Source organism: Sinohyriopsis cumingii, chromosome 3, assembly GCF_028554795.1.
Source record: "Sinohyriopsis cumingii isolate HCF-2022 chromosome 3, ASM2855479v2, whole genome shotgun sequence".
Taxonomy (NCBI): Eukaryota; Metazoa; Mollusca; class Bivalvia; order Unionida; family Unionidae; genus Sinohyriopsis; species Sinohyriopsis cumingii.
The window spans coordinates 90,101,991-90,126,176 of record NC_142963.1 but is presented as its reverse complement, the minus strand read 5'-3'; the positions used below and the strand labels follow the sequence as shown (position 1 = coordinate 90,126,176).

At 34.6% G+C, this 24,186-nt stretch overlaps 1 protein-coding gene across 2 annotated transcripts in view; it reads right to left on the bottom strand.

Moving 5' to 3' along the window:
* LOC149803269 (solute carrier family 22 member 4-like) overlaps positions 1 to 24,186 on the bottom strand; it is a 172,757-nt gene that overhangs the window by 106,017 nt on the left and 42,554 nt on the right. For both annotated transcript variants that reach the window (XR_016420169.1, XM_089952927.1), the window contains exon 2: positions 6,832 to 7,057. Coding sequence is in view for 1 of the 2 variants with exons in the window: in XM_089952927.1 (XP_089809053.1) it covers positions 6,832 to 7,057 (226 nt within the window). In the remaining variant the exon portion in view is untranslated. The remainder of the gene's footprint in view (positions 1 to 6,831; positions 7,058 to 24,186) is intronic.

The following is a 24,186-nucleotide window of genomic DNA, read 5'->3' as shown; positions in this document are numbered from 1 at the left end:
TCTAAATTTATGGATAAAATTGCCTTGGCTCTCTTATTGTTACAGCCACTTTCTCCAAGTTTACAATTCTCGCTCTGCGTGACAGCTCCCAGATTGGATAAAGAATTGTCGAGTTTGTTGTTGTTTGATATGATCGATCACAAGACCATCCTTGATCACCCCACGAAAAATCTCGAACACGAAACGATGACAGATATTTTTTCTTCCCAGCAGTAAATCTAAGATAACCAAAATTGTTAACACCAACTGGTTTTTTCAACTTGCAATGCCTAACTATTCCATCACGTGACGCTTCGTAATTCTTGATGATAGGGTGTGGGATAAATTCTTGATTCATTTATACAATAATAATGTTATTTGTCTAATTTATAATCTGCCTGAAACCTAGTTATATAATTGCGCTCACATTTCAGCGAATCATTATTATTTTTTTATCATAATATCTTTTGAGTTCACGATATCTTTTTTCGCCGCAACTTGCACATAACTGTGTTTTACCCCGACTCCAATACCACATCGCAGACACGGTATTGGTCCTAAACTCCCTTTTCGAATGCTTTGTGAATGTTCCCCACAGAATTCTTTTCTGCAGGATTTATTACAAGGAGTTACCGTTCCCACTTTAAGCCACTTGCACTGATTGGTTTGAGGCATTATATATATATATATATATATATATATATATATATATATATATATATATATATATATATATATATATATATATATATATATATATATATATATATATATATATATATAATATTTCTTATTTAAATGTTTGTTTTAAATATAATATGGATGAGTTTGAAAGATTATCTGCAATCAAGCCCTGGAAAGCTTCTAGGTTCGATCTTGACAGACTAACCCCTGACTCGCGGAGGCGAGCCCTGACTGATTTGATTGATATTATCAGAGATGCCAAAGAAGAATTTCGTAATGATGGAGCATCTCACGTATGGTCTACATTCAAAATTATACACGACGACGATGTCAAGGACGCTACAATGAGCGATGCACGAGCGAAAACGATCATCGATTACCTCAATCAGAAATATCTTTTCAGAATAAAGTTTATTGTGCGTTCGGATGATGACAGGTGGATTATGCGTGACAAACGTGACCCTGCCCTTGCTAATGGAAAAACCGCTGTGTTAAGTAAAGATTGCAAGCCCGGAATGTTAACTGGGATTGATAAACCATATTACGCTCGATCATATCCTGTAACAGGGCGGTCATTTATGGAATCTATCCGATAAAAAACCCCAACAATAATGATCTCGACCCAATGAAATTTTCATCACTGAATTGTGTAGCTGAACGAGTAACAGAACATTTTACAAATGCGATGCGCGGAAACGGTCTAACTGATCTACGACCCGAAAAAAATAAACAAATGGGCTGAACGGGTCAAGGATACCGGAGCTAAAATAAACGATGTTGCCGAGTTAGAAAAAGCATTAAGATTCCCCGTAACCGTAGCAACGATAACAGGGGAAGTATTATACGAATCGAAATATAAATCGCAAGGAGCTCCAATAAATATCATTGATCATAACGCTCACAATATTTCCACGAGATCGAACTGTAAAATTTTACCCATCTTCGGAGAATTCCGAGGGGGGAAACTCTGAGAGAAGCATGTTTGATTTTATTAAACAGATAGGTGAAAACGATCCTGTGTCAGTGTGGTTATTTAAAAGTTCCGAAGATGGCAAGTATGATCAATTTGTACGCGTTAACGGTGAAATATACTGTAAAGAATCTCTTCATGAAACAATGAGAAAACTTGCTCAGAGATACTCAAAAGATACTGACCGATTACTAATTGTTTCACTGTTCCATCAGTTGGAGCCCACGCTGCCAGAAACATAAATTCGTGGAAGCCAACCCGAAGTGAGTTTCTCGAAGATGTACAATTAAGTTGTTGCGAATACGGACACGGCGGATTGTGGAATACCAAGTATAATTACAAGTTGATATGGTTGCGTGTTATCCAGGAAGCTTTCTCGGGATGGGAGAATGCTCTGGACACCCCACAAACTCGATGACGCGAGTGGCTATTAATGGACCATTACCCGATTTTGACCTGACAGGATTCGCTCGTGTAGTGTGATTTGAATTCGCTAATGGTCTTCATGTTATTTGTTATGTTTGGTTTGGTCGGCATTTTAGTGAAAAGCGCTGGGCACCAATAGTGTTGTTACGATATATGCTTGACTGTAAAATACTGATATCGTTGACGGTCAGTGAGGCAATTATATCATATCGGGCAGAGACTGAAGTTTGGTTACCAACACCTGAACTGGTTGATTGTGAAAGTGATGATTTACGATACATTAATCGCCAACCTCGAAGAGAAAAGAAACGCGAAGGATCTTGGTAGAAGAATAATTGGCAAGTTTACTGAGGGCGGTGCATATGATCATAAACGACATTATGCATTACTAGTTATGGATCCCGCCGAGTATAAATTTGTGGTCGCTGATGCAACTGCGAGAGATATATTTGTAAGTCGAGAAAAAGCTTATTTATCTGACGGAACTCGGCTGGGTAAAATTGTAGGTTATACTGATGGCGAGTCACCTCAGTATACTCATTTAAGATCTTTAATGTTAGCTTATGTTTCCATCAATTTGCTATCGATGATAAATAGATTCCCTGACACTGCAGTTTGAGTTGCAACGGATTCGTTTTACATCAACAAGAAATACCTGAATTCGGTAACTCGTTTTACAACTGATGATGCATCATGGGGTTCGTGGAGAATAAAAGAAGAAATGGTATATGATTATTGTGAGTCCGCGGATGTTGAGATCAAAGACAGTTATTATAAATCAGAATTATTAGAAATGTCGAGTGCATCACCTGTGTACGATTCAGTATCCAGACACAAAACTGTTTATCTCAATGGGCCGGGAGGGTCTGGTAAGACGACTCGAGCGATTGAATTATTTCGGAATTCAGATATGATCGTGTTAACACTCAAACACAGACTAGCGCAAGAGATGAAACAATGAGGGGTTAACTAATGCACTTATCACAGCTTTTCCAGATACAAGGGCGACACATGGACCCCTGATCGAATGGGAGAGAAATATATTCCAAGGATTAGAATTTGGGATGAAATACGTACGCTACGGTTAGAAACATTAAAAATATTTCTCGATTGGTTATTAACAAAAAATACAGCTGTGATAATGTGTGGCGTTCACGGTCAACCACCACCTTTTGTTGGACCATCTCCACAGTTGTGGTTAAAAGATTTTGTTGATTATTACGAAGAAAAAAACGATGATTATAGAGCGCTAGATGCAGAATTAAACGAGTTTAAGAAATTAATCAGACTACAACCGAATAAAATTCAATGTGAAATAATGCGTAAAATAATTTCAGAGACTTCAATGAGCGACTTTCTGCAAACGTGGAGACCAAGCGACTTGATAGCGGCAAGTAGAAACATAGTCAGAGACACACTTCAACAGCGGTTGTTTCAGTTACAACGAGAAAAGTTTCCAACGTTGCCAGTGCCGTTGTGTTATCGACCAGCTGATACGCGACGGTAAAATATTGACGTTGATATACCAGGACAGACCGAAAAACAAAATCTCGTATTAAATGATATTGTTGCAGTTGATATCAATGTTGTTGAAGATGCACTGCGCGCTGATAATTCCCCGTGGACGCTAGGATACGCAATGACGATACATTCGTCTCAAGGACTGACTATCTCTGATACAGTTGTTTGGATCATTGATGATCGTATCGAGTGGTCAAACTTAGTTTACTTGGCTGTGTCCAGAATCAGAAGAATATCTCATCTGCGGAGAATTGTCTTGGATGAGTCAATGGCTGATGAAATTAATAATGAAAACAACAATGATATCATAAGAAAAAATTAACTGGTTACAAATAGTGACAAAAAAAAATAATCGCGACTTTGATCTTGATGTTGAATTTATCATGACATTGAAGCAACAGCAGAATAATCACTGTGCAAGCTGTAATTGTATAATGTTGTGGCAGTATTTGAGTAATAATCCAAGACAATTCACCGTAGATAGAAAGGATACTCGTCTTGGTCATACACGACAAAATGTGACGCTGACCTGTCTTGAGTGTAATCGGCGTAGGGGTGCTAGTTAAGTGATCTGGGCTGTAATTGTGTGTCCTCGGGAATTACTTGTAATTGTTCACGTGTAAATCCACGTTGAGGAGCAGTTGAATCCAGTCTGTAGATTGCTGGTCTACCAGTAGATCTAGTTATGTTAGATATCTTGTGTGTCGTGATGCTCCAGATAGAATCAGTCGCTCTTTTTTTACCATTTTCAAGTTCACCTGGTTCATATAAATATCCCACAGTGACATCGCCCAGTATTGGTTGTGCTGAAAAATCACGTCGTTGTGGTATATGTTTTTGGTAATTGCGTTAATAGGTTTCATGTTGGTTGTTCGAGTAATTTCATTATTTAATGCAGATATCACACCTGGTAATCTTGCAACCCATTCGCGTGATCTCTTGTCCTGAATGAATTCCTTCGCGTATTGATATCCAAATAACCGCTCAGCAAGTGTTCGATTAAATCGCTCAACAATTGCCTCATCACGGTGAATTTCAGTATGTCCTCGTCTGATGGTGACGTTATGTTGCTTCATCAGCGATGATACTGCACCCTGAAATTCTTTGCCAGGATCAACTCGTAACAACTGTGGCCATTGTAGAGATCCTCGTTGATAAATTCGTTCAAACGCAGAAGCAACCTCAGATGCTGTTTTAGTCGTTAATGGTTCTGCATCTTTGTATGTACTTGCAACATCAACTACAGTTAACGCGTACTTGCATGTAATTTGACGTCTTCGGATTTTAATAGTATCATGTAGCAGAAATAATATATCAGCCTGATCAACTTCATTAGGAACACTAACATCAAAATGTGCAAAGTGAATTTGTATAGGCGGTGATTGGTAAATTTGCCATATTGCCTGTTTGGATAACCACTTTTTAGCAGTAACACGTGCAACTTTTGCTGCTTCAGCGAGTTTAATAATTGCTGTGCTACCCCTCCAGTATCCTCTTGGGGAATAATAAATCGACTCCATTTATAATTAATTACCAGCACCTAACGCTAATTTACCTTTCATCGCGGATCTAACCAACCAACTAGCTAACCTCTCCTTGAAAGATTTATCAGTGATGGAATTTAGTGCATGAATTAATTTCACATCCGCGAGATACCTATCTTGTAGATTTTTACTTTTATAAGCTACATCATGAGCATGACACGCCTTATCAATAGCGTTTATGGGATACTCACCCGGTTTTAGTTGATCTTGGTCATCAAGTCTGATATCAAGTCTGGTTCCAGGACCGCAGTAATTATATCCTGGAAGATGTTTTTCTCCTGGGTATTTAGCCCACGGAGTCCCTGGTAGTTTTGTTAATTTTGCTGCGATGTCACCTCCGTGTTGCTTTTTTTTTACTTGACTTTGGCTTTGGCTTTGACTTTGGCTTTGGCTTTGGTTTTGGTTTTGGTTTTGGCTTTGGTTTTTCACCTGATTTGGGAATAAATTTAAATTTCTTTGTAGCGCATCGCTCACACTTGCCCGTAACCGCGGATCTGTTATTTTTTGTTGTAATGGTTGTTAGATCACTTGTTGGCGTGCGCGCCCTGCATTTCACACAATATAAATCCATATTTATTTTATATTATTCTAATGGAAATCACTGACTTTTCTGCTACAAGGAAACGAGAACCAGTTAAGCATCATGCTGCGCTACCAAATGATGTTCATATGATTATAGTAGGGCCATCTGGAAGCGGTAAGACACAGTTATTACTTAACTTGATAATGAAGTGGATGAAGTGGGATAAGTTGTATTTGGTAGCACCATCAGTTGATGATCAACGATGCTATGATGTAAAAAAAAGATTTTAATGAAAGCGCAAAATTGTTAAATGAAAACGGCGATGATGTTATTGAATTTACCACTGATATCAATGATGCGCCGAATGTTGATGATTTAGATAAATCTATTAACAATTTGGTCGTATATGATGACGTAATGTTGGACAAACAATCAAACCCTGTTCGGATATTTTCTAGAGGCAGACACAAAAACACTGATATGATTTATGTAACTCAGCGGTATACACAAAAACCAAAAGTGATCAGAGATAAATGCAATATTCTTACTGTGTTTAACGGAGTCGATACACATACGCTGAGAAATATTCATCAGACTTGGTGAAGTAGTGATATGGACATAAATAAGTGTAGAAACTTCTTTAGTCGTGCTCATTCAACCCTACACGGATTTATAACAATAAATTTACATGATCCCAGAATAAGGTATCGAGTTGGTCTTGATAATATTTTTGGATGATTAGCAGCAGGGAGGGCGACGACAACGAATTGGTTCATTTTTTGTAATCGAAGCGCCATTAATGGGTTTTTCAACCAGAAACCGTATTTGGACTAACTCAGGAGGACCTCCCAAGGAGGTTTATCTCCAAGGGTTCCTCTTGAAACGTAGTCGACGTTATTTCCGGTTGAAACCCCTCCTTGTGGAGGGTTTATTTCGACATTTGGAACCTTCTAAAAGTTGTATGGTTCGGCCTCCCTGCTGCTTTTTATATGAACTGCAATTGACTTCTCTGGTCAAGTGAATAACATTCTTATGCTGTGTTTTATTATAGCTATCCAAAAATATGAATCTTTTTGACCATTGTTGTGTATTTCATTTTTTAATGATTTTTTTAATAATTGCGGCATTAAAAATGTGCATAAAAACTGTCTCTTGCCCCTTATAAAAAAGTAAAAAACTCTTACCCGCAAATAGTCCAGCAAGCGCCTGAGTGATCAGGAATATAAGCCACATGTCATATATTGCAGTCAAGCACTGGCATACACACATCAACGTATAGAATGTAAATAACATCCTACGCCGACCAAAAAGGTCCGATAACATGGCCCCTATCAAAAAGCCAAAGAAGAGGCCGCCTCCTCGAGTACAAAAGATGTACCTAAATATCTTCCTGTCATCTGCGAAAGTCCACTGTAAAAGAAAATAGTAGTAGTAGTAGTAGTAGTAGCAATAAAATGTAATGTATATTGAATTTACATTATTCGATTTTAGTTTTTATTAAATATATTTTTTTCTATTTCCTTATTTGCTATGGATAATTGTATTTTCGACTTGGTCCAAAATCAAATGAATTTTCTAACTGACCTGAATCATCTGCGAAAGTCCACTGGAAGGAAAAACAAAAACAATAAATGTAGCAGTAGTAGTAATATTAGCAGTAAAATGTTTTGTATATTTAGTTTGCATTGTTTGTTAGTTACTTTTTATTTTTCTGTTTCATTATGTGTTATGAATCATTGTATTTTGGACTTGACGTTGTCCAAAATCAAATTCGTTTTCTACCTGACATGAATCATTCATATTTGTTTTAATTCTGTTAAAAACTAATACATAGCTATTTCGGATTATTATCTTTATGTTTACCATATTTATATTATAATTTTAGTAACATATTTTCTAATTATCACTAAGTTTTTATCTTGTAAACATTATAAACATCCAGAAAATATTAATTGTGAACTGAGGACTATATAATCTTGCATTTGTAAAAATTACGTCATATTGCAATATCTGAGCAGGATCATTTGTATTAATGTTGTGTCCAGTATTTCATTTGGGCTCGAATTTATTCACATTAATGATTTCAAGTTCTTCTTCTCTGGAAATACAAAGTGCTAAAAAATAACGTTCTTGGAAATAGAGTCTTGGAATTATAGTGAAATTTCAAATAAGGACATGTTCTTGGAATTTGAACAAAAGAATGTTGGCACATCACCACGACATGGGCCACAACAGGCACATTAAGACTTCCATCGTTGGATTTATTTTTGATTACCACTAAAGTTTATTCATAATTGTAATCATGATGGCTTGTGTTAGAAAATCTATGATTATTTGGGATTTAATTCGCAATACCGTAAGTTCCTTATTATTACATTTTCACAGTGTATTCAAGGGAAATAAATTATTTCTGGAGTTTTACAAAACTTATAGGTTCTCACTCTTTTCTGTTACTTACTTCAAGACCATATATTCGCGCGCGCGCGTGTGTGTGTGTGTGTGTGTGTGTGATTTAGATTTTTAACGTAGCTTTTACAATTTTCCAGTCATATCGCTACGATGTCTGCAGTGTGGCAGTTTAAAGTGATGTCTAGCACTGTGGCATCATGCCGCAGACACATTATCATGACACCAGGCCGACCAGTCCTAATACTAACCTCTTAAAGCTGAGCGCCTAGTGAGGCAGCTGTTAGTACCATTTTTTCAAGTCTTTGATAAGATGTTAAGATTCGGCCGGGGTTAGAACCCACGACCTCCAGCATCCGGGGCGGACGCTGACCACTAGGCCACCCGAGCGGTCCCATATATTTGTAATAGTAAACAAGTAAAAATAGTATTAGGAGGAAGAGCAAAAAGAATAGTAAAAACAACAATAATTGTAATAATAACAAGAATGGTAACAATAATAATAATAATAATAGCAAGGACGAAAATGATGTGTTTGGTAATATATTTTCTGAGACGTTTTACGTCTTTCAGTATTAGTAATTGTAAAACATTTATGACATCTATCGAATTTTCTATTAGAGTCATGAAAAATTATTTCTATTATGAGCTGTAAATATTATCTTGCATCAAGGAATTAAAATTCATAAACAAAGGAGAAAGAGCAAATAAAAATTATTAATAGCTGCGAAATACCCATCAGCATTAACTTTAGTAGTAATAGTAGTGGTGGTGGTGAGGTTTGTGATATAATAACAATAATAATAATAATAATAATAATAATAATAATGATAATAATAATAATAATAAAGATAGCTAAATCGTTAGCATCAATTATCGAAAAGGATAAGTCGTATCAAGATAACGATAGGGAGCATATACTATCAGATACACCCAACATTTCTTTAGTTTCTACTGTAACTTTTATTGGTAGTTGTTTAAATCCGCTATTTGTTTTGTTTGTACTGTAATTTGTATTGATACTTGTTCACAACTTATAATATGCTTAGTTTGTACTGTATTTTTTTATTGATAGTCGTTTACACCCGACATTTGCTTAGTTTGTACCCTAATTTGCATTGATAGTGTAAAGACTCCGTGGACTTCATCTAAGTAACAGAAAAGAGCAAAATCCAACAGGCTTTGAAAAATTCAACAAATACTTTTATTCTCTTGAATACAAACTGAAAATGTAAGAAGAACATGTGTTGTGAAAATAAATCCCAAATAGACCAAAAGTTCCATCACAAGTCCAAAATTATCGAGTATTCCGAACGAATTTCAATATTGAATGTTCTTATCTGCCACTAGTCTCGAATGTGATAATGTGCAAACAGCCTTGTGTATTATGATGATATAATCCACTATGTCCTTGATTGAATTCACAATAATTATAGAATAGTAATTCAGTGCATGGTGAATGAACAAATTGTAATTCCAATGAATAATTGAAATAAATAAATTAAATCCTCTCAACTGAACACAACTAAAGTTGACTCCAGTAAGACTAATGGTAAGAAATGGAATAAATAATTATGTTTACTTCAAACTTATATGCAGACTGTCATCTGACTTATGACACAACAAAATTCCCTTGACCTATGTCATTTACAATGAAATTTTCCATCAAGCTGTAACAAAATTCGTTTCTAGAAAATTCTGAGGTCAGAACTAGAACTCAAACCTAGTAAAAATCTGTTGGCATGTAAATCCAAACTCTTACCCTCAATCATGAACAAAGTCAAGTACACAATACAAGTTAAATGTACTTAACATACAATCATGGATAAAAGCTAACACGCAAAACAAATTCAATCTACATAATAATAGTCGTTATTACCCGACCTTTGTTTAGTTTGTACTGTAATTTGTATTGATAGTCGCTGGGAGAGACAATATTTTATGCGAAGAACTAATAAAAATTTTACTGTTGAGATAGAATCACGAAGAAATAGCTTATATTTCGAGTTCAGGCTACAAAGTACATACACCTGGATCTGTCTGTTCATTATGCGAAGGAAGATCTGCAGCTGAACTCGACATACATGTCCAAACAATATGATTCTTGGCAAAAGTAATGCCTTAATTATATGCAACAGAAAACATGGAACTAATCGATGCCAAGAATGCCGTCAAATTATGTTTTTTATTTATCGTTTGACTATACTGAAAGTTACATCGCCAATATAGCGCCACTGAAAACTAAACGTTAAATAGTATAGTACCACTAAAAACTAAAAAATTAAATCTTCTAACAAATTATAACTCGTTTTATCGGATTAGTAAATCGTTCTAACGGACAGTTAATCGTTCTAACGGATTGCTAAATCGTTCTAACGAATTATTAGATCAGAGCTAAATTTGTCACATTGTTAAACAAGTCAGAATTTGATGTGAAGCCTTTTCCTTTTTCTTTATAACCTTTCTCTCTTCAAGTTTGAAAATGGCAAAGCAGCATGACCCTCTATCAGTGGTGTTGACGTACTGTTACAATCGATACACAATTCTGACATTTAAAAAACACGATATATATTTTTTTTCTTGCCCCAAATGGTCCTTTTCAAGGATTATCTCGGCCTCTTGGAAAAGTCATAATATTCACGTAATATTTGCCAAATCAAACACAAACTAAATCCCTCGAATTATACAAAGTGCGTGTGTTAACTTTTCCATAATAAAAGAAGCAATTCAAGAAAAGACATTTACCCTTATGTTTTGGGGGCATATTCTAATAAATAATAATTACAATTAAATTTGAGGGCACAGCACATAATCCATTTTTTAATTTTACTGTCAATTTTTAACATTTTTGTCTGACTAGGACGGGCTCAACTTCTGTTTTTGTTCGTGTCTCCTGGAACCAAATGTACTTTCACTTGACGGGCATAACAAGAATCTTGACCTTTAGACAGGAGTAAGTCAGAAGACTTATTGGAAGTGTGCTTTAGAATTTTGCTAACTGACCTAAAGTGACTGACCTCACAGGAGTTCCGCAAAGATTCCAACAGCGATAAAACAAATGCTTTTGAATGCAGCCGTTACAAGATGAGACTCACAAAAACTAGGATTTCATTTATTTTATTTTTGATTGTTATTCATTAATTCCTCTGGTTTGTTGTCAGATATCGGAAATGATCAAACTGGAATGAATTAGCATCACAAATGACATCGTTTATTTCCTTTACAAACCGGACATTTTTTGTTATTGGTGCGAACAATGGATATGACAAAAGTATAGTCCACGAAAATGGATATGCGAAATTCCAGAGCGTATGTAATACAAGAGAATTCAGGACCACTAGCTAATTTAAGAAATTAAGCCTGTTGTGGCGTCGACAGCGGACGTACAACAAATGAAACAGAAGTGTATTTAATACGCAATTGATTTCTGTTTCTGTCCGACACCCCCATTACTATCCAACACACCACCAGCATGACCAGCAGTCAGTTAAATATAATCCAACAATGAACTCTTCCAGTCAATGTGAACTCTAGGAACTAAATCATTGGGGACCAAGGGTGCATCTATCGTCCACTTGTACAAGCGGAAAGGTAACATAAAATCCTCCGAGAACCATAGGGGCATCTCCCTGCTGTCAAATGCTGCAAAATTGCTCGCCAGAATTGTGTTGAATCGCTGTGCATCACATTGATCAAGGACCCCTGACTGGAAGTCAATGCGGCTTTAGGAAATATCGAGCGGCTACATACACGGCGTTTGGAGCTCGTCAATTCTATGAGAAATGACAGGTACAAGAGCCTTTGACACAGTCAGTCGTGGCATGGAAAAATTTGGTTGCCCATATAAATTCATCATGATGGTTCGGCAATTCCATGATGGCATGTTCGATCTTGCGGCGAGTTATCTGAACCATTCACAGTCACCAATGGAGTCAAGCAAAACTGTTTGTTGGTCCCAACCCTCTTCAGTATTATATTCTCTGTCATGATTATTGACTTCTTCCGTGAGTATGATATTGCATTTGACACCGGATACCGAACCGACAGAAACCTCTTCAGTCTGAGGAGACTACGGGCAAAGACGAAGTTAGTGATTGATCGCAATCTGCAGTTTGCTGGCGACTGTTCCCTTAATGCCAAATTGAGTCTGACATCCAACAGAAAATGGACCATTTCTCTTCTGCTTGTGACAATTTCAGTTTCAAAATCGGGATCGCTCAGCCAGGACAACGCTCATCCACACTGGAGCTAGAGACTTTGAAATGAGGCGAATTACGGAGGCAATGCAGAAGCGCGAGCGCGTACATCTCAGAACCGCAGTACGTCCTCTATTGATCAAGCAAACCCAAGCGGCATCTCCTGTCACGTATGCCACAGACAGTTTAGTCCGAGTTTCCTCTGACCAGTGTCACCCCATTTTTTATATTTGGACATTTATGTTGGGGTGTAGGGTTCGAGTCCGTTCCCTATCGAAAAGTTGGAATACACCATTTGGCGTAACAGCAGAAAGGGTGAACAGACCGTTTGCTGAAACGTCATTTTTGAAAAATAAAGCTTCCTACGAAAACGAAAAATGGTCATTAACGTCAAAACGAAGCCTCTAACTTACCGAGAGTTTCTCTAATTGGGTTCGTTTATTTTCTTACTTTATTTTTGTCGTTTGTGTTTTTCTACATTTGTATGCGCGTTACGTTTATCCGCTGGACGTTTCATTGAGGTCGAACCCTCTCTGCTGCTATAATTAAAGCATTATTATATCAGTCTGTCAACCAAATATTTTATCAAGACCTATCGTGATCGAAGATCATGCAAATTTGTTGTAATAAATCCGTGTGGAGTAGATTGTGCTTTTGAAAAGAAGTTTTTCAATCTGATTATGTCCATATCTCCTCTGCACCAAGTCTGATGAATACTTCGCAAAGTATGTGTATCAACTCCGTTAAATACAACTAAAATATTGCAGTTATCTCTGCTCACTTTAAGTATTTGTGTCTATCGTTGAGTAACATAAATCACGTCAGTATGTTTATGCCTGCCTCGAGAAAATATCCGAGCTGGATTTGATTGTTTGTCCAGCGTCACAACATCGTATACAACTAAATTATTAATAAATCCATCAAGGTCATTTGCAGATGGGGCTTCATCAATATCGGTGATAAAATTAATAAATAATATCATTACCATCTTCGTCCAACAATTTTGCATGTTCATTAAAATATTTTAAGCTCGTCATAACATCTCTGATCATCAATTGACGGATCTACTAAATATAACTTGTTCCACTTGAGCCATCTCATTATCAAATTAAGTAATAAATGAGTTTTACCAGACCCACACGGACCTATTATTATCATTCTGATGGAATTTGGTAATGCTGAAATATGTTTGACTGGCTCTTGCTTTCGCTGAGAAATCAATGACATCCATGTTGTACAAATATAATAAATAATATGGATATATATTGTGTTCGATGTAGAGCATCCACCCCCACAAGTGGATTAACAACAATAATAGCAAAAAAGCGTGCACTTACAAGTAAATGTGTAAAATGTGGTACAAACAATATAAATTTATCTCCGGACACAAACTGTCTGGTGGTCATATCGCTACTTCATTAGGAGCTACATGGGCTAAATACCCAGGAGAAAAACATCTTCCAGGATATAACTATTGCGGTCGACTTGATATTCGAATTGACGAGTGAGATCAACCAAGACCTGGTGAATATTCAATACAGGATATTGATAAAGCATGTCATATTCAAGATGTACTTTATAAAAGTAACGATCTGCAAGAAAGACATATTGCGGATGTGAAGTTGATTCATGCATTAAATTCTATAAAATATAAATCTTTCAAAGAATCATTACCTATTTGGTTGATAAGATCGGCGATGAAAGGTAAATTATTATTCGGAGCCGGAAAATTAATCAACCTATTATTATAAAATAATGGAATCGATTTAGTATAGCCCAAGAGGATACTGGAGGGGCAGAGCAGCAATTAGTAAACTCGCAGATGCAGCAAATATTACACGTTCTGTTGCTGAAAAATGTTAGCACGACAGGCAATATGGCAAATGTATATACCACCACCTAAAAGTAGTTCAGCATGCACATTTTGATGTCAGTACTCCTAATGAAGTTCATCAAGCAGATATTTCATTTTTACCACATGATACTATTAAAATTGGAAGGCGTCAATCACGTACGTTGACGTTGCAAGTATATATAATAATAATAATGAGGACATTTTACTGCGCCTAATCTTTAGAAGCTCTAAATGCTTTACAACATTAGACAACACCAATAACATAAAAAAACATAATAATATTATTACAAAAACAAACACCACGAAATTAGAAAAACATTACAAAATAATAAACATACTAAGAATATTTCAGGTAGGAAACATTATTAGGTCTTTACGTTTGTTCTTGCAGTCGAAATAAGTGAGTTTTGAGAGCACTCTTGAATGTGGTCACTGTGTCTTTGTGTCTAAGTTCAGTTGGCAATTCATTCCACGTTACTGGGCCCTGGTATGCAAAAGAACGCTGTCCATATGACTTTGTTTTCACAGTGGGAATAATGAGTATACGATTGTCAGAAGAGAAGCGTAAGTATCTTGCTGGTGTATATACGTGGGTGAGGTCAGATAGGTATGTTGGACTAGAGTCCGACAGTGAAACGTAGCACAAATTTTGTGTTTGATTCTGGATCGAATGGATAGCCAGTGTAGGATACAGAGCAGCGGGGAGGTGTGCTCTTATCGTGGTATTCTAAGTATGATCCGAGAAGCTGTGTTTTGAACTTTTTGAAGTTTCTGGAGTAGATATTGAGATGACCAGACATAATTGAATTACAATAGTCCACAACTATTACAGGTTGATCCTGGTAAGGAATTTTTTGGTACAGTATCACCTCCGATGAAAAATAACGTCAAAATTAGACGAGGACATATCGCAATTCATAGTGATCAGGCAATTGTTGAATGATTTAATCGAACACTTGCTGAGCGGTTATTTAGATATCAATATGCGAAGGAAATAATTCAAAAAGATACCAGATCTCGCGAGTGGGTTGTAAGATTACCGTGTGTGATAAATGCTTACAATAATGAAATTACTCAAACTCGAACAACTGCCATGAAACCTATTAATGCGATTACAAAAAAAAAAAAAATATACTAATACAATGACAAGAATTTTCAAAACAACCGTTATTAGGTAATGTGACTAAGATATTTTTATGAACCCAGTGAACTTGAACGTGGTAAAAAACTGCTCATCAACGTGGATTTGAGAGTGAACAATTACAAGTAATTCCTGAAGACACACAATTACCACCGCGTTCACTTTTGTAAACTAGTACCTCGACGTCGATTACATTCAAGAACGGTCAGCATTACATTTTCGCGTGTGTGACCAAAATTACTACTAATTCTATCTACAGTAAATTGTCTTGGATTAATATTTGAAGTCTTCCACAACAGTAATGTGTTACAGCTCGTACAACGATTATTCTGTCGTTGTTATAATGTCATGATAAATTCAGCATCGTGATCAAAGTCGTGCGAATGGTTTTTGTCACATTGTTGTTAATTAACTAATTTATTTCTTCCTCTATCATTATCAATAACATCGCTATTACCAGCAGTTTGACAATTCTCCGACTCGAGACACTGCGAGATAAACTAAATTTGAGCATTCGATACGATGATCGACGATCCAAACATCTGTATCAGAAATGGCTAATTCCTGTGATGAATGAATTGCGTATCCTAGCGTCCATTGTCTTTCCATAATTAACGCGCTCTCAACAACATTGACAGGAACAAAAACAATATCATTTAATGTAAGATTTTGTTTCTCTGACGATCCTGGTATATCAACATCAATATTTTGTCGTCGCGTATCTGCCGGTCGATAACATAATGGTACGGGTAGATTGAATTTTTTCTTTGTGTAACATAAATAATTGATGTTGAAGTGTATCACGAACTATCTTTCTACTTGCCACTATCAGTTCAGCTAGTCTCCGTAAATTCCAAAATTATCAATAGGAGTTTCTGAAATTATTTCAGGTATTATTTCATACTAAATTTTATTCGGTTGTAGACTAATTAATTTTTTAAACTCTCGTAATTCTGGATCAAGTGCTCTATGATCAACAGTTATGTCTTCATATTAATCTACAAAATTTCTCAGCCATTTATGTGGAGACAATCCAACAAAGGGTGGTGGTTGACAATGATCGCCACACCTTATCCCAACAGTATTTTTGTCAATAACCAATCAAGAAATATTTTTAACATTTCTAATGAAGCGGTGCATATTTCATCCCAAACAATAATCCTTGAAATATATTTCTCTCCCATTCGTTCAGGAGTCCATTCATCTCCCTTCCATTGAAAGAATGTATGATAAGTGCATGATTTAATATTTCTTTCTCTCATTTCTCTTGCGAGTCTGTGTGTAGGTGTTAATACAACTGTATCAAAATTCCTAAAGCACTGGATCACACGAGTTGTTTTACCAGAACCCGCAGGCCCATTGAGATAAACTGTTTTATGTCTAGCTACAAGGTCGTATACCGACGGTGCATATGACCATTTTTATATTTGATTTTTGTTGGTAATAAATACCATTAATTTCAACGTCGGCGGATTCAGAATAATTAAGTTTATTTTCTTGTTTTATTCTCCATTCACCCAATGATGCACAAGTGCCGATATGTACTTGTTCTAGCAATCCTGTATTTTTTGTTGATATAATACGAATCCGTAGCGACTCTGACCGCAAACTCAGAAACTCCATTTATCATTGATAATAGATTTATGGAAACGTACACGAGCAATGAAGATCTTTAATGAGTAAACTGCGGTGACGCACCATCAATAAAACTAACAATTGTACCTAATTTAGTTCCGTCTGATAAATTAACATTACTTCCACATATAGATGTGTTTCTATTCGTTGTATCAGTAATTATAAAATCTAGTTCAGCATCATCTATAATCAGTCTTGTGCAATGTCGTTTATGATCATATGATGCTCCTTCGGTGAATTTACCGATTATTTTTCTGCCAAGATCTTTTTTTTCAAAATCAGTCATATCAGGATTTTCATCATCAGAATATTTCTTTTGCTGTGGTAACCAAACTTCTTTCTGCGGACTTACTGTTAACAATAATAGTACTTTTACAACAAGACTATATCGTAATAATACTGTTGGTGCCCACATTTGTTTCTGAAAAATGTTTGCCAAACCAAACATAACAAATCGGATGAAGAATTTCAGCAAACTTAAATGACTGGATACAAGCGAATCCAGTCAAATCAAAATCGGACAATGGTCCGTTTATCGATACCCTGGTCATCTCATGTGTGGGATGTCCAAATTGCACAAAATACTTAGAACACTCTCCCATACCAAGAAAACTTCCTGGAAAACATGCAGCCATATCAACCGAAATAACATTCTTATACTCGTATTTAGTATTCCATAATCTACCGTATTTGACACAACTTGATATTATATCATTCAAAAAATCAAACATCGTAGGCTTCAACGAATTATTCTCTCTAGCAAAATGAGATGCGACTGATGGAATCGTAAAACAATTACTGAGTAACTTATCATGTATGACATCGTCTTGGATATATTTTGACGAAAGATTTTTCATTTTTGTATGAAGAAATTCTGTTCGACTAATCTCACCATCAGGCCTTATCGGATCATTGTCATCTTCAGAGCTTTGAAACAGTCACACCGATATAGCATAAATTTTACTAATCTGATTAATAAAATGAAATATATCACCGTTATAAAAATTTAACAATTCGATTTCGTGGAAATATTGTTACTGCATGATTCCACGCATGCGCATTATGATCAATAATTTCAATCGAAGCTCCTTTCGATTTATACTTTGATCCGTGTAAAATCTCTCCAGTTATCGTTCTTACTATTATTCAAAATTAACTTCTCTCCTAATTCAGCAACATCGTTTTACGCAGCTCCTTCATCCTCCAATGATTATTTATCTTTTTACGTTGCTGATCCGTTAAACCGTTTCCACGTATCGCGTTTGCAAAATGTTCCGTTACTCGTTAGGCTACACAATTTATTTTTCAAAATTTCATCGGTTTTAGGTTATTAACGCTGGGTTTATCATTTATCGGATAAATTCCATAAATAATCGGGGTTACAGGATACGCTTTTTCATAATACGGTTTGTCAATACCAGTCAACATTCCTGATTTGGAATTTTTACTTAATACGGCAGTGTTTTTCATTATGAAGGACAGGGTCACGTTTGTCACTGATAATCCAAGTAACATTGGTTGTTCTGCTAATACAATAAACTTTACTCTGAAAAAATATATTCGATTGTCGAGATAATTAATAATCGTTTCCGATCAATGGTCGTACATTTTAGGATCGACGAAATTATCAGTGTTGCGTACGATTTTGAACGATGAAAACGCATGAGATGCACTATCTTTGCTACATTCTTTCTTAGATTCATAAATAGTATTAATCAAACTTTTATTCGTCAGATCAATCAATATATATATATATATATATATATATATATATATATATATATATATATATATATATATATATATATATATATATATATATATATATATATATATATATATATATATATATATATATATATATATTCAAACAAAGAATAAATGCAAATGGCTAATGGTAGGCCCTACAACCCCTTGTGACAAATCTTGTGTAAACGAATTCTGCGGATATCATTTACAAAGTGTACGGAAAGGCAGGTTAGGACCAAATCCGTGTCTGAAGTGTGGTGTTGGAGTTAGAGAAGAAACGCAGTTGTGTGTGCAATGTGGTGGTAAAAAATACAGAGAACTGAAAAGATATTATGATAGAAAAAATAACACTGGTAATAATGATAATTTTATAAGAAACGCTGAAAACTGTCTTGCTAGATTTTCAAAATAATAATATAGAGAAATAATATTATATATAAATGTAGCAAAAAGAATTTGTAAAGCATACTATCATCAAGAATTATGAGGCATCGCGTGATGGTGTAATCAGAAATTATCGACTTAAAAAGCCAATTGGTAATGTCCCTAATACTGGTTATCTCATGATCAATACTAAGGGGAATAAACAATATTTCTGTCGTAAGTTTGTCTACGAGTATTTTCGGGGGTACTCGAAGACGGTATTGTGATCAATCATATTGATGGAGAAGAACTCAATATCTCTTTAGATAGTTTGAGACCCATTACACAAAGCCAGAACATGAGATTTGGAAATACTGGCAAACATTCAAAACTTGCAAGATTTGTTAAGTTTGCAAATACAGAGACTGATGAAGAAATAATATTTCAATCAATTAAAGCAGCTGGCAGATATTTTGATATTCACCCAAATTCGGTTAAAGATGTTGCAGATAATAATAAGAGCACTTCTTTTTCGAAAAAATATAAATAAAATATAATTTGTCAATACTGTTGAAGGGAGATAGCTCTGTCAAGCTAAAGCTCTCTCCGCAGAGTAATTAACTGGTTATCTCGTTTGATACTGCGTGACTAACTTATTATCTTTTTTATCAAACAAATATATAATATTTTAACTATCTGTGTGATAATTAGTATCAGTGAAGTAATATAATTTTGTAATAGTTCAGATTAGTGAAAGGATATCTACATCTTAATTTCATCTCCCTTGTCAAAGACAAGGTAGAAAATAAATAAGTAACGCGTGCTTGAAATACAGTTGAGTTATTTTTAGATCTCTAGGTAAGCAGTGTATAGACCTGAACCTAGATGATTCTCAACTTAGACATAGTCAAGGGCAGAAATATGCGTGTCGATAATTTGAATACAGTGTTCTGTTTAGAAACAGAAATTAAATCCATGCTGTAATTTTACTGAGTATAATAATATTTTATTCTCATTCATATCTATTTCTGAGAAAAATCATCTGTAGAAAATCCAGCATAGGTAACTTTATATAATTTCCGAAACATATAACAATAAGTTTGGAACATAGCACATTGTCAAAGCGCATAACTATCATATTAGACGTTTTGAGTTCGAATCCCGTAACTGACAACTGCCGACGGTGGCGATATCTCGCAATTTTTTATTAATAGAACTTCAACAGACAAGCACACCTACCTACCATGTCACCACGTGGTGGCTGAACTTTCGCACTCTCCCGAGGTTGATATTAGGGGAGGGTGTGCAAAAATCTGTTGAACGTCGAGAAGGCCCCCGTATTTGTATTGTGATGTCCTTATAATTAAGTTAATTAAGTTAATGTTGTGCCGTCCTTAGAATTAAGCTATAGAATTAAGATTATATCGATATGTATCCTCTGAATCTGCTAGAATGTTGTTTGGCAACTTAGTGGTTCACATGAGGGTTGTACCATCCTTAGAATTAATTTACAGAATTAAGATGCTATATGTATCCTCTGAACCTGCTAGAATGTCGTTTGGTAATCTAGGATATAACATGGGGGTTGTGCCGTCCTTTGAATTAAGATTATATTTTGTGCCGTCGAAAACAAAAAGGTCGATGTTGGCTTAAAAAAACAGCCAACGATGACCTAATGTATTTTATTTTAAATATATATTATTATATAATGAATTATGAAACTATGAACGGTATTATTTCTGCAATAAAAAAATTAAAAAAGACAGCATAAAATTTCAATTTGATCGAGAAAAAAGTTATTTGTGATTTTGAATCATTGCAAACACGTAAATTTGAAGATATTTATACACTACTAGCAGAATACAGATACATAAAGCTCATCCAACAAGCTATGTTCCAATCTTTGGTTGCTGTGAAAGATACGGAAGTTAAAAAATTCGTGACTCTCTCGAGCGTGATAGAAAAAATTAGATCAGAATTAGTTCACGAATACGAAACGAAAACAATTAGTAACACGCGCGTGAGGCAGCTAAACTTTTTTTATGTCAGATCGTGAAAATGAAAACCATGACAAAGTTATTGATGAAAGTAGTGACGAAGGTAAAAATAGTGAAGGGGATTTTTAAGGTATTGACAACGTCACTGATAAAATGAAAGTTACGGCAATGTGGTGGCCAATTATCTTCTGACTTTTAATCTACCTGAGAAACAAAAAATATGTTATAAATATATTTGTTTGTGATTTGTTTTGACTTTGTCAAGGATTAATATGTAATTTTTATTTTTTTTTATTTTTGATATGATTTTCACTATTTTTAGTACTATCCACCCCATTAGGGTTATAAAATCTAACTGATTTTCATTATTTTAGTAATATTACACCATCAAATTAACGAGAATGAGTATTAAAAAAATAAATTCTGTTATAATATATTTCTTTGTTATTTGCTTTGACCTTGTCAAGGATTAATATGTAATTATTTTTCTCTTTTTTTGATGAGATTTTCATTATTTTTAGTAGCATATTACTACATCAAAATTATAAAATCTAACTGATTTTCATTACTTTAGTACACTTACCACATCAATTTGATGAAATTATTTCAAAATCTGATTTAATTTGGGTAATATACCCGTTTTGATGAAATTGTTTGATAATCTAAAAAATTATGGGTAATATACACCATCAAATTATAAAATCTAACTAATTATCTAATTTTAAGCACCATTTATATGAAATCTGGACGAGAATCAGTATAAAGAAATAATTATGTTCCAATATATTTATTTGTTTCTTGACAATGTCAAGGATTATTATTATGGGATTTTTTTTATTTATATTTTTGATGATATTTTCATTATTCTGAGTAATATTTACCCCATCAATTTTATGAAATTGACTAATAATCAGAAAAATTATGGGTAATATACCCATCAATTTGATGAAATCAGATTTTTCATTCAGAATTAAACAATATTCTTTAAAATGATCTGATTCAAAACTAAATTGTCTGTATTAACTGGGGGCGGTGTTATTATGGCGTTTATAAGTACTCTTTATCGTGTATAAAACCTCACAAGTTGGTACGTTATATAATACATCTTAATTAAGTAATTAATTGTTAAACACTTTACAAAAATATCTTCATGATCAAAAATCGTTAAGATCTTACGTAGATTTATATTCAAATTTCTATTTCTTAAATCAATTAAGTGTCCGGATAGGTCACTAAGTTTGAAATGTATTCTTGATAATAACGGATTATGACAATGTAGATAAACATGATTCATCGGTTCTTGCAGGATCAAATATCCAGGAGGTACTTGAGTTGTAAATGTATACAGAATATATCCTTGTTGAGCCTGACTTGATTTTTCAAGATCTATTTGATCACTGCCATCAATTGCATCACATACAAGATTGACTGCAATTGTTAATGTGATATTTACAATTCCTGGTTAAATATGTATGCCGCAACCGTACGGATCATTGTTATATTTGGGAAGAGATGCTGGTGGGGATATTTTTCTCCATGACTCAACAATTTTAGGAAAATTTTCATTAATAATTTTTTAAAAGTTCCTCTTTATTAAATTTTGCTACAACAAATGTAAAATCAAAGGTGATCCTTTATACTCTTCTTATGATATTTTATAATGATTGATAAATGGATTTCTAGGGCGGGGAAAAGAAATAACATGTTTATATACTTCTTCAATAAAAATGTTATTGACATAATCATAATCTGATTCTACTTGAATAAGATGTTGTATTGGCTCAATGATCTGTTGCTTTATATCATCATTATAGTGTTGTGATAACGACGAAAATAAATTTCGTATTTTGTTGATCTCAGAATTAAACGGATCGGAATACATTTTATAAACGTCTATGTATCTTAAATTATCACAGAAAAGCAGACACATTATATCAATTATCAATCTCTTTCCAGGGGAAAATATTTCATTATTTTGGAGTTGTTATATATTTTTCATTTGTAAGAAATTCATTTAACCTTGGTTCTGACGATCTGTATACTCTGGTGTTATTCAAGGCCATTCTAACACACTTCGGATCGATAACTGATACATATCTAAAACATAATCTAAAGAGTTTATATCAATTGCAGCTGATAACGTTGGTTCGTGCACTGTTATAGCTTTTTTGATTCTGTTCCAGTTATAGATTTGATTCTGCGCTTGCAATTCATCATCGATTTGTTCATTTTGATAACTACTTGTGGGAATTCTGACAACTTGCTAATCAGGATTTCCATCATCTTTACTTCTATTTGCAAATACCAGAGAATTATTTGCTGGTAATCCACCTAATGATTTTGATATGATATTTGGCCAGCTGTAATATACTCGTAATTGTGCTAGCGCTGTTTCTTTCGCTGGGATTGCAGTTGGAAAGTTAACACTAAATTCTGGATTAGCTGAGCTTACTGATATCATCTTTGTTTTTGATGGAGTTGTATTAACTACAGTCTGCTGAAGTAGCTCGTTCGGAGTTGTCAGTCTTATTTAAGTCCTGATTTTCCAAATTAGACGTGGATTCTATCAAACTTATTGCTTCGTTGTAAATTTTAATCATATTTGCAAACTCAAAATCTGATATTTGACCATCAATAAAACTTGTTGATAATAACGAGGATAATTTGGAATATGCTACCGTCGCTCTGTGTAATTTTATTATATAATCATGCAATTTTGTGTTTGTACACGTACATATGTTTTAGTGATGATATTAAAAATACCTGCAATTATTGTTGCAGCTGCAACACAAAGTGTTACAACTGCTGGTGATGTCATTGTTATTGTTGATAATAATACGCCGGTTCCAGCAATAACATCAGAAACTGAATAAACAATCATGTCAACAGCAACTACAGGTCTGCGATATTTTTTTACTTTTGCTGTATATTCGTAAAGGAAATTTTTTAGTTTTGGTTGCCATTCACGTGCTTGATTGTATATAAAACGTTGAACGTTGATTTGGGAGCTCATTATATTAAGTAGGTGGTACTTTAGGAACTAATTCAAGACACAATAATACAACACGGGGTTACCTTTTTCTTCGGGTTCACCACGAATGTTACTTCGTCGTTTTGATCTAACATCACTAACATATATCCAGAAGATCCAATTAGTGGAAAACGTCGTGAACTTGTAGTAGATATTGCATATATTG